We start from the raw sequence: 15077 nt of genomic DNA, 5'->3' as shown, positions 1-15077 counted from the left end.
TCATGCAGCTTCTAGTAGCCCTCAATTTGTACACATATTGTAAATAAGTGAAGTAGTAGGAAATCAGTAGGCAATAATACTTATAAGGCAATAATACTATTTAAAGTATAAATTTAATTGCTGATCCAGTTTTAAATCACCGAGTTATTTATTTCATAAGAAAAGTTTATACTTGCTTGTTATAATAACATATAACTACTTTATATAAATATAATTTGAGAGACATAAATTTCAGTAATGTGACCTATCACCTCTACAAGGCAAATTGAAAAGATCCATTTGAGAACTTTGTATTTGAGTGATTAAACAAAATGCAGTTATCAGAGATTGAAGCCTAAATTGTGTAAAAACTTGTGCTGAAAGGCACTAATACAAACCTAAAGTGAACAGAACCAGAATCTGTCCATTCAGACACTGTACACTCAGGAAATTTCACAACTTATGAGGGTGGCTCATGTCTTATCATTCTATCCTTCCTCCCAACAAATCATAGGCCCATAGATCTGGTAGGAACTTCTAGAAGTCACGTAGCCCACTGTCCTGCCATATATGGGTATATTCCTGATTTCTTTATTAATTTTTTTCCCATTAATTCTTTATTTCTTCATTTCTTTTTTTCTTCCTAAAAAAGTTCATAACATACAACCTTCAATCTCTTCAGGCCAGCTATTCCAGTCTTCCAGTACATTTGCAGTTAGATTTCTCCCCCCACTCCCAAATTTTCTTCCACTTTATTACTTCTTGCCCTGTGCAAGGTACACAGGGAAAACACTTAATATTATTCTCCTCTTTACAAAGTCCTTTTATATCCTTTAAGACTGTTATCATGTTGCCTCTAGTCCTCTCACACTGAAACCATCCTGAAATACAGTGCCCAAAATTGGACACAGTGCTTTAGCTGTGGCTTAAGCAATGCATAGCAGAGCAGAGGAATTATTTCTCGTGTCCTGCATGTTATTCTCCTATTTATGCATTTCAAGATCATGTTGCTGTTTTGCTTTTTTGGTTTGTTGAAAGCTTTCCTTTTTTGTTTTGCTACAGTGTGCTCAGATGTAGAAAGATCTTTTTTCTAAAGCATGCTAGATGTTGTAGCTAGATGTTCCCAGGACAAATGTCAGTTATTTTTAAAATATGTCAAAACCAAATTCTGACTCTAATTTTAACCTTCTACATGCTGATTGTGAGCAGCACTACATGACTTGCCAAAGATTCCAGCTGCCTTTTTTTCTGACATATTCCAAGCAATGCAAACACACAAAATATTCTGACCTGGCAGCCAGAGCCTGAATGCTAAAGTGTAGAACAAAGTGCATTATAGTTATTTATTGTAAAGATTAACTGTGCACAGGCATATATTTATATACTTTCACACAGGCTTTTGCACACACAAACACTTTTTGTTGTATTCCATACAATGGAATAAGAAAAGCAGAGTAAATACGAAAGTGCTGGAGCTTGGCTGGTCTATCTTATGCTACTCTGCCTGGTCTTCATTTTCCTTTTTTTTTTGTGGAATCGGCTCAGTGCCTTTTACTTTAAGCAGAAATTCAACACTACATATTTTGTTGAAGCAGAAATAAATCTGAATTTTAAAGTCTTTGAACCGTAACCCCTCAGTTGGATAGCTCTAAGAAATTTTGAAAAGTGTCATTAGTATATGGTGCCATCCATGCTGGAACTGTTTTTCAGAATGTTTTTATATCATATGCCCCTTAAAGTTTTCCTTGACCTGTATTTCAGAAGAAAAAGTATTTCTTTGTTTAAAAAAAATCAAACTGTTACTGATTTTCAAACTATAAAGTGACGGTTATACAAAATTTAAGTACTGTAAGCCTTGTCAATAGATTTAATTGTATCATTTTCATATGAATAAAATGTGATGGATGTGGCTCAAAAGTTGATTCAGACTCAAAGAGAACTCCCCCACAGGCAGTTGAGTCTTACACAGCTCTTCCTCAAGTTGATGGAAAAAGTTCTGTGTATCCACATAGAGACTGCTAAATTTCTGTCCTGTATACATAGACTTTAGTATCTATGTGGGCCTTTTGAAATCAACTGGACTCCAGAGAGAGACTTGTTTGGAGAAGATTGTCGTAGCAGGGATTTACCTATATTATCTATATATATCTATGTATCTATGTATGTATGTGTGTATATATATGTGTGTGTGTGTGTGTATTTATGTGTATACATATATTTATATATATGTATAAAGGCTAGCCTTCACTAGGTGTTACAAAAGATGTTATTTCTCTTCAAGAATTTCCTAATAATCTTTATGTGCAAACTTTCTGATAGATCAAAACTCACTTGTGATGAACTAATCATATGGTACTTTGCAATGTCAAACACTTTGATGCATTTTCAAGTATTTCTACAAGCACAGAATGGAGTATCCGTGGTTTTGGCATTTAGTAGTAGTGATCTGGATCTATATGATGGGAGTGCATTACTTTAAAAGAAATCTGGATAGCTGCTCATAAAAATGTTCTTCGAGGAAGGAACGCAAAGACAGCTTCAAGAGGGCTTAGAAATCTATTTGGCTTTTCTGCTGGGAGACTTGGCTGCCCATCAGTCTCTCTTTTATACTTTTGGTTCTGAGTAATGTGTTCACTTCTAGTCATGTAAAAACAACTCCCTTTGTACATTTCCATGAGATCAGTACAGATGCATTCTTATAGTTCAGTGAAGTTTGTTTGACAGTCTGTTAAAATTGTAATTGCTGAATCATCGCTGCCTGTTCATTGTGAGTAAATCCCTCTTACCTTTTGAACAACATGACTCATTTTGAAGGATACAAAAGGTATTCATTATTGTTATCTCTTCTTGGCCCAAGTAGCTGCCCACATTTTGAGATCACACAAACTGTTTCTGTTGGAAAAGAAGCTCATGATAAGAGCTCCCTGTACAGAGCTGCATTGAAGAATGTTTGAAGATCTTATTTTGTGCTTATAGGAGGATCTAAATAACAACAAATTCTTTTCCTGTACCATCACCAGATTTCAGCACAAAATATTTGGAAGTTTTTCTAATAACCATTTTCCTAGAGCTATTTTGGGTTACATTTCATGTTTTCTTATTATTTTTTGCTATTTCTCATGTTTCTCTTCTTTCTACTTTATATAAAAGTAGATGGATATTTCCCAAAATCACCTCTTCCCAGTTCATTTCAAATCGTTGCAGTCTCACGTGTACCTTTAGAGCGATGACACGCGTTTGCACAGTTAATTGAAGCCTCTCTTATTTAGTTTATCTACAAGACATTTGTTTCAATAGCCTATTTGAACTTAACCCATGCAAATACTATTCTGTATCAGCTTGGAAGAAAAGAGCATGGTGTCTGTGACTTTCACTTGGACCATCAGCTTAGATTTAATATTACGAAAATTGAGTCTCTTTTCTTTTTATTTTAGATGCTCCATCTTCTCCCCTCGTCCAGACCAGCAACCTTGCTATCATACCTTTTTGTCCTATGCCCAGGTTACAGATTTGTCTGACAAGTCTATGAATTGCCTCTTTTCTGTGCACTGATCACCTTGTCTGTATAATCCTTACAAAATGTACTTTTGAAAGCATATCAGTTCCAGACTCCAAAAAAAGTAAGTGTGGAAAGGAGGAAAATAATGCTCCCATGATGCTGCTTCTTCAAATAATATGGAGTATACAATGCTTCATCTGAGTTAATGAGTTCTGTACTTTATACTGCTCAAATTACAAGATGGGGGAAGTCATGTCAGGCCAAAGGCGAGAACCAAATACCTGCAAACGCAAAGGAGGTTGTGCAGATTTGACTGGTCAAACTCTCTCCTCTATGTCTATTCTGGTAGAATCAACCGGATGACCTGTGCATAACCCTAGTTTCACTGTCATATGGCTGGCTGATGAATACATGCACTAAGTGTTAAAATATTAGTTTTCTGTGGTATCCTGCGACAAGAAACTGCCTTCTGTACTCTGGGCCTCTTGAGAACCAATCTCCAGACAGCTTTCTCCTATTCCCTCTATTACGTGTCACAGTTTCTTCCCTCCAGTTTTTCACTTGTACCATGACTCACCTCTTTCATTTTCCTTTCTCCTCTCTCCTCCCCCTGCTTAGATCTCAGCTGAGTAGTAAACAAGTGGCTTAACTACCTCCACCTATGGTCTGGCACTGTCTCCTCCCTAAGCCCCCTCTTAAGCTTTAATTACTGTCACAATCTTTGTCTCTATCATAAATAATCTGTAAAGCATCCCATTCATCTCTCACTCTTTCCTTCTTACCCTGTATCACACAACTCTCACCAGCATTTGTGTACTTCAGTTCTCTGCCCCACTTGCCTTCAATTTCACTTACCATGAGGCAGGAAAGTGGTCTAAAGAGGGAAAAGTTTGGACACTCCTGCTTTTATTCCCCAGTGGGCTGGAAGACTAGGATTCAACTGTGAGAATCACAAGGCAGAGGAATACACAGTATTCCTATTGCAAGATGAAACTGTTTGGCCAGACATTGGTGGTTTCCTCTCGTGTTTCAGGCCATGACTCAGGAAGCCAGAATTGCAGAATATGTGATGGAAATTGCAAATTGGATGGCTACATTCCAGTTAAATCTGTAAATCGGCCAGTAAGAGTGCCCCACCTGTCTAAGGAGATGATATATTCTTTGCAAGGATCTTCTGTGTTTTGTATGATGGTGAGAATTGGCCAGAATCAGAAAAAAATGAAATTTATGCTTTTTTAAACAGCCACTAAACCACAGCTTTCTGGAACTGTTGGCGTCCTGCTGTACAGCTGTAGGTACTGCTTTTCAGACAGAAAAAAACCCTAATATATTTGAGAAAGTGGATGTTAAAACCCACATAAAATGTTGTTGATCACTCTATTTTTTTTCTTGCATTCCTAGCACAGTAGCCTATCATTCTAGAATAGGTAAATTCCATTGTCAGTGGAAATTTCACACGAGGAAGGATTTCGTAACAGTGGGTTTTGCAAGGCACATTTGTAGCAAACAAATGCCAACCATTCCTCTTCTCTACTGCAGGGTAATTGTGTTACAGTGAAAGGCTTTTAACTACGAATCTGACTGAATTGCTCAAACCCCCCAGGAGACATTCCTGGAACATGAATTTCAGTCTGGCATGCTGAACGCACTGTTCCTGCAGCTGCTGCTATCACTGACCAGATACTCTGTAGGAGGAGAGCACTTCAAGACAGTGGTGGCAAGGCAATCCTGAGAGAGTGTGGGAGAGAATAGTGCTGCTTCAGAGCATGAATAGCGTTGACTAAAAGCTTCAGCACAGATTTTAGAAGTGTTACAAGAAGTAGCAATTTCATACACAAAACACCCATCTCTATAATGAGTCACTGACTGTCATTCTGCTGACCACAGCCTTCTAAGTGCTTCACTGTTTGGTTAATCTGAGAAATGTAATAAAAAAGGAAGCGCTTTCTAATTTTTCAGATTACTTTCAAACCCCAAATCAATTAAATTCTGTCATGCACTATACTACTTATAGCAATGATCAACTGTGTATCAAGGATTGCCCTTTCTCAACAGTGTCTGGTTCATATATTTATTTAATGAACATAAGCACGAGAAGGTGCTTATTATGGAGTAGCTGTCATAATTTTGATTTATACTTATGAAAGCATGGTGTTGGCACTAAGCTCCTGGAACCTTTTCCTTTTCATCTTGATGCCCTGCCCAAAAGAAATTAAGAGGCCCTGTTGCAGTTCTAATTTTCTTCTGGAAAACAATACAGAAACACACTTCAAATAATATTATTCTCTTACCCTAAACAGCTGAGTACATAAGGAAAGGACACAAGACTTAAAGAGTCCTTCTACAGATACTGTCTCTTATCATCTTTTTATCTGATATCAATTACTAAACTTTGTGTTCCCAAACTGAACACACTCTTTAGAAAGTTCAAACTAGCATTTTAAAGGCTCTCAGCTCTATTTAGGAAGACCTGTGCTGCTCAGAACCCTCTTCTCCCTTCCCAGGGCTGACCACTTTCTGAGCAAGGGAAGAGCCTTTACAAGAACCAGTCCTAGCACACAGCTCTTTAGGTAGTAAAACAGAGCAAGCTGAGAACAGTGTTTTAATTTCTCATTGTATCATCTGTGTACCGGCATGTTTCTGTGAGTAATCTTTTTATTTCTGTTCAGGAAGAAGTAGGTGCAAACCTAAACAAAGCAATAGGAGACAGGATACTTATAACAAAGTGACTCATTTCTTTTTGGCCAGTGGATTGAGAAGAAAAACAAAAGATTTCCGAAGCTGTATGACACACAACCAATATCCTCCTTCTCTAATGGTATTTCAAAGAACAGTAATGCATGAGAAAATCCCTAAAACTGTTCAACAGCATCTTTCAAAAATATAAGCGCACAGAGGGCTGAATACTGTTCTGATAAGCAAAATATTCTAATGCACAGGATTTTAGAGTTGTGCCAGAAGATAAATGGATGTGCAGGGGCAGTTTCAGACACTTACCCATTGTTGCAAGGTCACAAAGTCCTAGACGATGTAAGAGTTCATCCATGCTCACAGGAACACAGGTGCCACAACAGCCTGAAAGAGAGAAAATGGGCAAAGTGACAGATTCAAATTGGAAGTCCATAAGAAAAGTATTTGAAATCTAGGATAACAAGGAGCCAGGCTATAGGGCCAGGGACATGGGAAATACTCTGAATGAAGGAAACTCACAACGCTTTCGTGAAGTATATTCTTTATGGCTAGACTGGGATCAAGCACATTCTCAACAGCTTTTGGGGGGCTGTTATAAATGTACTGGGCTTTGTTCTGGTGCTGTAACTCAGGGAGGCCTCCCATCATGTACTTGCAAAGAAGTATAAAGGCATTCAAACATGCAAGTAATCCATTAAGGCATTTTTATTTTGTCATTTCGTCTGAGAACAAAAATCGTACTCTATTGGCTGTTTATTTTAAAGGATCCTTCAAGAACACACCATAAGTCCTATGAAGAGCTGCTTTTGTCCATTCAGATTTGGAATCTTTCAGATTTGTATGGTAATAAACAGCTGTCATTACTGGGGGATTAGATGTGATCTCAGAGTGTGCATTTTAACTGCTTCCTCATGCAACTCAGCAGTGAGAGACCAGAGTCAAAAAGTAGCATTAGGTCATCCAAACAGATCTCAAAGCTGGAGGACAGGGATTTCAGATCATGTGAAATTTTGCAGTCTATACTTGCCAGGTATATACAAGCTGTAAATGTTTTCAGATCCCACATAGTAAGAGCTCCAGAATGGGAAAAAAAAAATTTGCTCAGGGCTTAACACCTAGAAGGCATTTGGCTTTAAAAGTTAGATTTTTAAAAGAAGCAGGAACTTCTGAAACTCATTATTGTTTGGCCTGATAGACAACAAAAGCTGAAAAAATATTTTCCTACATCTCCCTTGCTCTCTTTCAAAATGGTGTCTGAGCTCTGTCAGGAAATCTAACAGATCTCACATGTTTCTTCTGCATTCAAGCCTAGTAGAAGTGATACCTACTTTTCTCAAGTCTGTTGAATGACACAGGTACAGGTTGCAGGCACAAAGCACATTTTGGCTCATGGGATTGTATCTAAGCTAAATGTTGCTCTTGGTTGAGAGAGCCTTTATTGGCCTGAAAACAGCCTCCAAAAAGCTGCTGGACTGCAACCAAGGAGGAGGATGACAGCCTGAGGAGAACACTAGGCTTATAATTCTTTTATTTCTCATTTGTGCTGTTTACAATTCTGAGAGCTCCTTGTCTTGTCATCAAGTCTCTTACCAAGCTCAGCCAAGAAGCAGCCTATTTAGTTTGCTTTTGTTGAAGCTCCTTTTGCCTATAGCTATAACATTTAGGGGGGGTTAGCTCATAAAGGTAGATCTTAACTCTTCAGAAACCATCATGTTAGGTATCTGTCTTACAGATGTACAATGACAAGGATAAAAAGAGCATAGAGAGGAGTTGTCCTCTCCCAAATACAAAAAAAACCCGCAAGTGGGAAATCTTACAACGATGTGATGCATGTAGCCCATACAAATGTGATTAGTACATAACAAGGGCAGGACCTGTGTAAGATTAATTACTATGCCTGAGGAACATGCATTCTCCAAAAGAGAACAGAATAGCTGAATAGTACTGGGGATCTCAGTGAGCTAATCAAAATACATGTAGGTCAGCACTAATGTTGTGAGATTGCTCACAGGACCCCAGATAGCTCAGGTGTCTCATTCTGCTGTTCAGACTCTTAAAGAACAGTTTAAAACGTTGGTTCAAATGGGATTTTTTTAAAAATCAAATTTTATTCCTTTTTAGTGAAACTCAAGATGGTGCCTTTTTAATGTCTGTGTCAAAATATGAAAACACAAACCAAATTCTTTAGATGGCCAAAACAGATATTTTCAATTTATGTTTTAAAAAAATAGTTGGTTTTTTTTTTGAAATTGGAAACTGATAAAAATTGTTATAAAAATTCAAACTCCCTAACTCTTCCAAGAAGTAATTATAACTGCAAATGAAGAATTTATTTGAACATTTTCTGAATGTAGCTTTCATTCTGTACCTAGACAATTTGGGAAAAGAGATACAGTATTCATCACACATATTAAGGCAATGAAGGCAGAAATATTGTCTTTGCTTTCAAAGTGCTCAGCATATTTTAATAAGATGGTGTAATATAGCCATGTGTGCAGGCATATTGATTTTTTAATTGAAAATCTCATTGGTTTCTATTTTAAAAGGATGAAAGATGTCTACCAAAGCCCCTCAACAATTAAATAATAACTGCATATTGCACATTTTCATACATGAATATTAAATTTTTCCACACCAGAGCTAATTTGATGTGACATCAGTGAAAAGCAAAACAGACTTCTTTTGTGGTTTTAATGACCTCTTGGTCTTTTAGATTCAAAGTGCTATTACAAAAAACACCTAACAGGTATGACCCTGCAGAACTCCCATAATATTGGCATTATGAAGTTTTCTAACTTGGACTTTGCACATCTTGCAAGGCAGCTAGTCACAAAGTTGGAAACTTAATTTCTGCTTAAAATTCTGGACTCAGAAGTAAATTTCAGGTGCAGCCCCCATTTTTTTTCCAGTACAGTTGTGATCTTATGATACTCCTTTAAAGCCACTGGTGACTAGTAGCTTGAAAAGTATTTTTCACCACTTTTTTTTGAGTACTTGTCTAGAGACAGAAGCTGAAATACTGGTTCAGATTGTAGAAATGTATAATTTCACGGGAAATTACTCATGGGATAATTAGCATGGCATTCTCAATGAATGTGCATTATTGACTGTTCAGATCTCTTTATACTTGAAAGGTGTAGAAACTTTCTGACCTTCAATAAATACCTATACAGCTCAAGGGTATAAACCAGGACATATATCATCCTGCTTTTGAGAAAAGTTGCTTCCTGTATAAAACTGAACTCTATAAGAATTCCTAGCTCAGGACAGAGTTGAACAGTAGCTCTGCTACCTTCCTTCATCCAGTGAGACCCAGAGAAAGATGAGAAGGAATAGGATTAGCAGGGATGGAGGAACAGCAGGAAAAACACTTTGCATAACATACTGCCTTAAAGTCACAGTAGGTGTACACAGAATTTCATGTTGCCAATGCTACTATATCATTGGGAAGAAGTTTTTTTTGTCTGGTTTAAGTGGGTTACATGACTGGGTTACTGTGTTCAACACAGATATATAAGTCTGTATTACTGGGACAGTAGCACTCCCATTGCCTGTGAAGGCATACTTCTAAATATCTAAGTAAGAAGCCATTTTCAGTTTTATAAAGAAAAAATGTAATTGAAAAGTATTTCTTGAATTCATTCCATATCTTGTGCTCTGTATAATCACGTGGAACTATTCGAAGTTTTTGGAAATGTTGTGCCTGGACTCAGCTTTATCAAAGGTTCCACTAATTCTTTTGGTGAGGATGTTTCAGTTTCATATTGGCTTTTTAAATTTTGATATATAACATGTTGCAGATTAGTAAAATACATCTTCCAAATAAATACAGACCTTTTAGTTGGGGGCTGAGGGGGAAGACGATGTTGAGTAAACTGTATTTCCGAGTTATGAATAACTGAAATGGTGTTTCTGAGTTGCTTAGTTACAGTTTCTGTTTACTTGGCAATGGAGTTCACTGAAAATATTTTAGCTTCTGCTCCTGACAGCTACAAACGTGAATTCACATGTAATCTTATAAACTAATACACTGTTAAATGGATGCCCAAAACACCTCCCCAAATGTGAGCAATGGATAGCGTTGCCAAGTTGCAAAGTCAACACTGAACAGCACAGTCACGCTCAGCTAATTACAAAAAGTTTTCACCGGTTGGTCCATTTCTTCAGCTGTTAATAGTCTGCCCAGCCATATGCAGAACAAAGTTCAAGAGTAAACACTGAACAAAAAGTTCATGAACAATTTGCTAGACTAGTTGGCAGAAGCCAGGCTGCACTAATGGCCTCAGGAGACTGATGCTGACTCTACGCCAACTTCAAATCTCTGCTCAGCCTCCCCAGTTTACCAAAAAAGCTACTTTTCCTTTCAGCCACACTGATAAGGGCAACACGAGGAAGCCTGGTATATGACTAATGCTTACCAAGTGTTACAAGGCTTGTATGGAGGGAAATATGCAACCTTGTGACCCTGACTCAGAATAGCCAAGTTCCATCTGCTCTGGAACTTCAAATGGTAAGAAGACCTCCATTTCTTACTGGACATGTTTGGAGGTAGGGTAAGGAATGTCAATGACTTCAGTCTTGTTCATTTTAAGCTGCAAAATTTTCATTAAAATAATCGAAAAAATACCCTAAACCTTTCTGAGAAGAGTCAATCTTACGAGATCAAGACAACCCTCAGATTTGTAGCTTAAAGGCGGTGATTTAAATGCAGTCAGGAGTCAAAAAATAAAGAAAGACTTGGTTGTATTGGTAGATGAAGTAACTTCAGAGTTCAGAGAGCTGCGGGAACAAAAAATGCAAATGGAGCAAATGGGTCCATTTACAACATACGGGCAAAATGTTGTATTATCACGACACAACATACCACATATGCATGTTGTTAGGACTAAAATATCTGTGGAATTTGAAAAGTTCTCAGGAAGTATTTCACAACTCAAGGAGCTGCATTCAATACAGCGAAATCCTGTGAGATCCTATTTCAATAAGTAAAGAAAAACTAACCATAGTGTTTAAAATTAGTGGTAGCTTATCTTGAAAGGATCAGATGATCACATTTTTTATCTGCAAACGGAAACAGTGAGAACTACTTAGAAATATACAGTTGGTGAACTTGGGGCTGAGACAAACAATTATAACAACATTTTTTTACTTTCTGGGAGCATGAATCATCTTCACAAAGTTTTATATGGTAAAAATGTGATATAAGTCATGATACATTCAATACTTTTCCTTCATTTTTTAACACATGACTTTATCCAGGGAAAGCTCAGAAACTACAACTACAGAATCTCAGAAAACTAGAGAAGAAGAATGAACAGGTACTATAGATTACACCATATTCAGCATATTAATCAGAGCCTGACAGAGTTTTTCACTACAAAATTTGGTATGATTCTTCTGCTAGCATTTGTTGCAGGGAATCATTATGATAGATATATTAAAAAAAATACATGAAAAATACCATTGATTCCTCCTTAACCAACTGAGTCATCCCAAGTCAGTGTCATTACTCCTGAAGCCATGTGTTTACACGCATACCAGAGTATGCCTGAAATCTCAGTGACATTTTCCCCCTGAAATATCAACATAATGCACCTTTAACATCCTGAATACTTAGTTTAAAAAAGAAAACCACTAAAGGATCAGTTAGGTGTATAGGAAATACTACTAATAAGTCATCATGATTGAGTAGTTTAGGTTTGGTTCAATTATTTTGCCATTTCTTAGTCTGATAGTTGTCAATTTTGTGCATCTCTTTGGCTTATTTGAATCTACTAACCAGAGAAACTCTGATCATTGCATACTATCTTTACAGGATGGGTGCCTTTGGCTATTGTTAGAGACCACTCTTGTTTTACAGGGAGAAATTATTTATTTATGAAATCAAATAACTCCAATTACTACAACGCTTACAATCACTGACAAAAAAGTAGATAATAAACTGAATGATACCATCAGAGACTTTTTGTTATTGCTTTTTAAATCATCATCTTTATAGTGATACAACAGAAAAAACCTGAAAAGAATTTACAAGAACAGGAATAATATCCCTGATCACGTAAAGACTTCAGTATATACATACTTGACTGTCCCTCTACCACTGAAATAAAAGGAATTCTCAAATTATCTAATGCTATAAATGTCTAAACATCTTCAGAAAAGAACACAAAATGTTAATTACTTTCTGCCTGCTTTTTAAAATGCTTTGTAGATCCTCTTTGACAACAGCTGGAATGATAAGCAACAGCAAATGGCTTAGAATAGTCTAGGAATATGCTTCCATTGCCCCATACATTGCTGCAGACAATTATTTCCTAGATCTATATTTTTCCAGATTCTTTCTCTTGTTTCCATGTTATTTGCAAAAATGTAGTCTCATACTGAAAGATTTTCTAATCCTGCTTTTGGAAGCAGGAGAGAAGGATGGGGCTTTTTTTCTTTTCTTTTCTTTCCTTTTTTTTTTTTTTTTTTTAATGATAATGAAGTCTGAACATTTCTGGTGACAGCCAAAGGCTCCCTAACCTCCCACAGGCTCTGGTCCAGTGGCCTGGGAGCTGATAGTTGGTTCTATTTTCAAAGTCTGACTTAGTTTTGTCTAAGTTTGCCAGTCCAAGAAGAATTTCTATTTTATCAGAAACTGAACAAGCCCAGTTTCATAAATGAATGAAGTTATTTTTAGATACTTTGTTTTCAAGAAGATTTCTGGAATTTTCAACATAAGCTTTTCAACGCATTTCTCAGTAGATGGTCCTTTAATTTCTGGTTTGATACATAGCTGTTGAGTTCACTTAAAAGTATTTATTCCTCTGTCTACTGTCTGGAAAGTTAAATTTAATTATATTAATTGAGAGAAGAATTAAAGCGTGGATCGTGCACACTGACAAATGCAATTCACTTAGCAAATTATTTTTATGGCCATGTTGGAGAAGGCAGCAGGTATTTACTTTTCAGTGATAGAAACAGGAAGAACAGTTCTGTTTCTTGTAGTGGAATATTAAACAGCAAAAACATTGAGAATTATAATAATGATCTTTCGACCAAGGGTCACATTGCTGATAAGGTCACACACAGTTCCTTTTTTACTTAATTTATGAGAAATCTAAAAAGCTGTTGTTAAGATTGCATACAAATCCTACTTCGTGCACCATGAGGAGATCAATGGTTTTGGTTAAAACTAAAATCAGAAAAATAAAAATGCCAAGATGAAAAGGCAATAGTCGAAATTAAGGCACAGTAACAATTTAAAGGAAGCAGAAGGAAAGTATTATTAGAAGAGATACAAATCTCATAAGCTTCTTGCACTACAAATGCAGACAACTGAAGCACAAAACCATTACTTTTAAATCCCTCTGGTATAGTGTCTTATATTTGAGGTGTCTGCTATGGCATAAAACCTTCTTATGCCAGAAAATGAGCATAATTTTCATAAGCAGTGCTTTTGAAATAATTTGAAATGTAGAGTACATTAGAGCATAATACTAACCTGATTTTATGTTCTAGCAGTTCCAAGTGCAAAAGCATCATGCAACAATATGATTTATACCAAGCACATTAATACTCTTGGAGTGCTTGCTAATAGTACCAAAATGCTGAAAATTTTTGTCCCTACAAAGTGAATGTGTTTGTATTTCTTGTACCCAGCAGCCTTAGCGTGATGGATTGAAAATTTGATTCCACTTTCTCCAAAACCCCATGCAGGGTAGTGATGAATGATGTTGTCTCTGTGTCCTAAGTTTAGGGTTTAGAGGATCTACAGGGCCACTTCTGCACAACTTCCATGGGTGTAACATTTATATTCCACTCCTACGCCAATCTCACTCAAGGTAATGGCAAAGCTTCTGTGTCCCTGAGAGCTTTTTCTTAGGCTCTTGGCACCATATTGAAGCGGTACCACTAGCTTGGTGTGCATCTCCTGTCAGACTGCTGCTGCATACCTGTTAATCAGAAGAATCTGTATAAAATAGAAGCTTCCAAGGTTTTCTTCTTCCTGTGCCCCATCCATCTGTTAGCTTTAAATAATACCTTATAGATAAGCTTATATGGTCAAAACAAGAGACCGGCTACCTGTATCATCTGGGAATATGTAACAGGTTTGGTAACACAAGTAGCTCATGCAAGAAAGGCTGGCTGCCTGTTGGGAGTGCTCTGCAATACTGAGACCACTGCATTAGTAAAGTTCAGTCAGTAGCGGTGGATGCTTCTCACTAAATATCGCTGCTAAATATAACTGCATTAAGTCTTCCAGACTCACCAGTGAGCAAACATAAGAGCCTTACCTTATAAGTAATTAAAGTTACTACTCTAAAGCCACCACTCCACTGCTGCCTAAGTCTGGGATTTATATGTACTCGAGGCCTTAATACTACAACTCAAGCACATCCCCAAAACAAGGCTGTATCATAACAGAGGCATAGGTGCACTTCATCACTGGTGATAATACTGTGACATCAAATATTTTCTTTGTAAAGAACAATGCTAATAAGCTAATGCCTGAAAATGTTTTCGAAGGAAATGAGTAGAGTACAGCAGCATTTTTATATTAGTTGGTCTTGCACAATGCTGTCCCTCCTTTCCTTCCTGCCCAATACTATTTTAGCAATATTCAAGGTTTTTAAAAGATCAGGCCAGAAAACAAGAGCCAGGACTTGAATTTCATACTATTCACAAATGGAAGACGTAGGGCAAATGCAAAGTATCAAGTGATCACAATCACTGCCTTTTTTCCTACTGAAAAGACTCTTTCCGTATTCACATAGGGTAAACTCAAAGGAAAAGCACATAAAAATGCTTTTTCTCTTCACAGTATTTCTTTGGCATGGATAAGAAGTATTTAAAGTACAGCAGATGTGCTTATGTTGTACAATGGAAATGGAGTCTTTTATAACATCTGTTTAAATATTTTTACTTC

At 36.9% G+C, this 15077-nt stretch overlaps 1 protein-coding gene across 3 annotated transcripts in view; it reads right to left on the bottom strand.

Moving 5' to 3' along the window:
• The window catches only part of LOC135417151 (uncharacterized), a 56577-nt gene that overhangs the window by 30469 nt on the left and 11031 nt on the right, over nt 1-15077 (bottom strand). For 2 of the 3 annotated variants that reach the window (XM_064660826.1, XM_064660827.1), the window contains exon 4: nt 6476-6553. In XM_064660826.1, coding sequence (XP_064516896.1) covers nt 6517-6553 — 37 coding nt within the window. In that variant the 3' untranslated portion in view covers nt 6476-6516. Of the gene's footprint in view, nt 1-398; nt 747-6475; nt 6554-15077 lie in introns of those variants that run through there. The other variant, XM_064660828.1, reaches the window with a different exon arrangement.

This window comes from Pseudopipra pipra, chromosome 7 (assembly GCF_036250125.1).
Source record: "Pseudopipra pipra isolate bDixPip1 chromosome 7, bDixPip1.hap1, whole genome shotgun sequence".
Taxonomy (NCBI): Eukaryota; Metazoa; Chordata; class Aves; order Passeriformes; family Pipridae; genus Pseudopipra; species Pseudopipra pipra.
The sequence above is the reverse complement of the archived record's forward strand: the minus strand, read 5'-3'. Positions and strand labels throughout refer to the sequence as shown.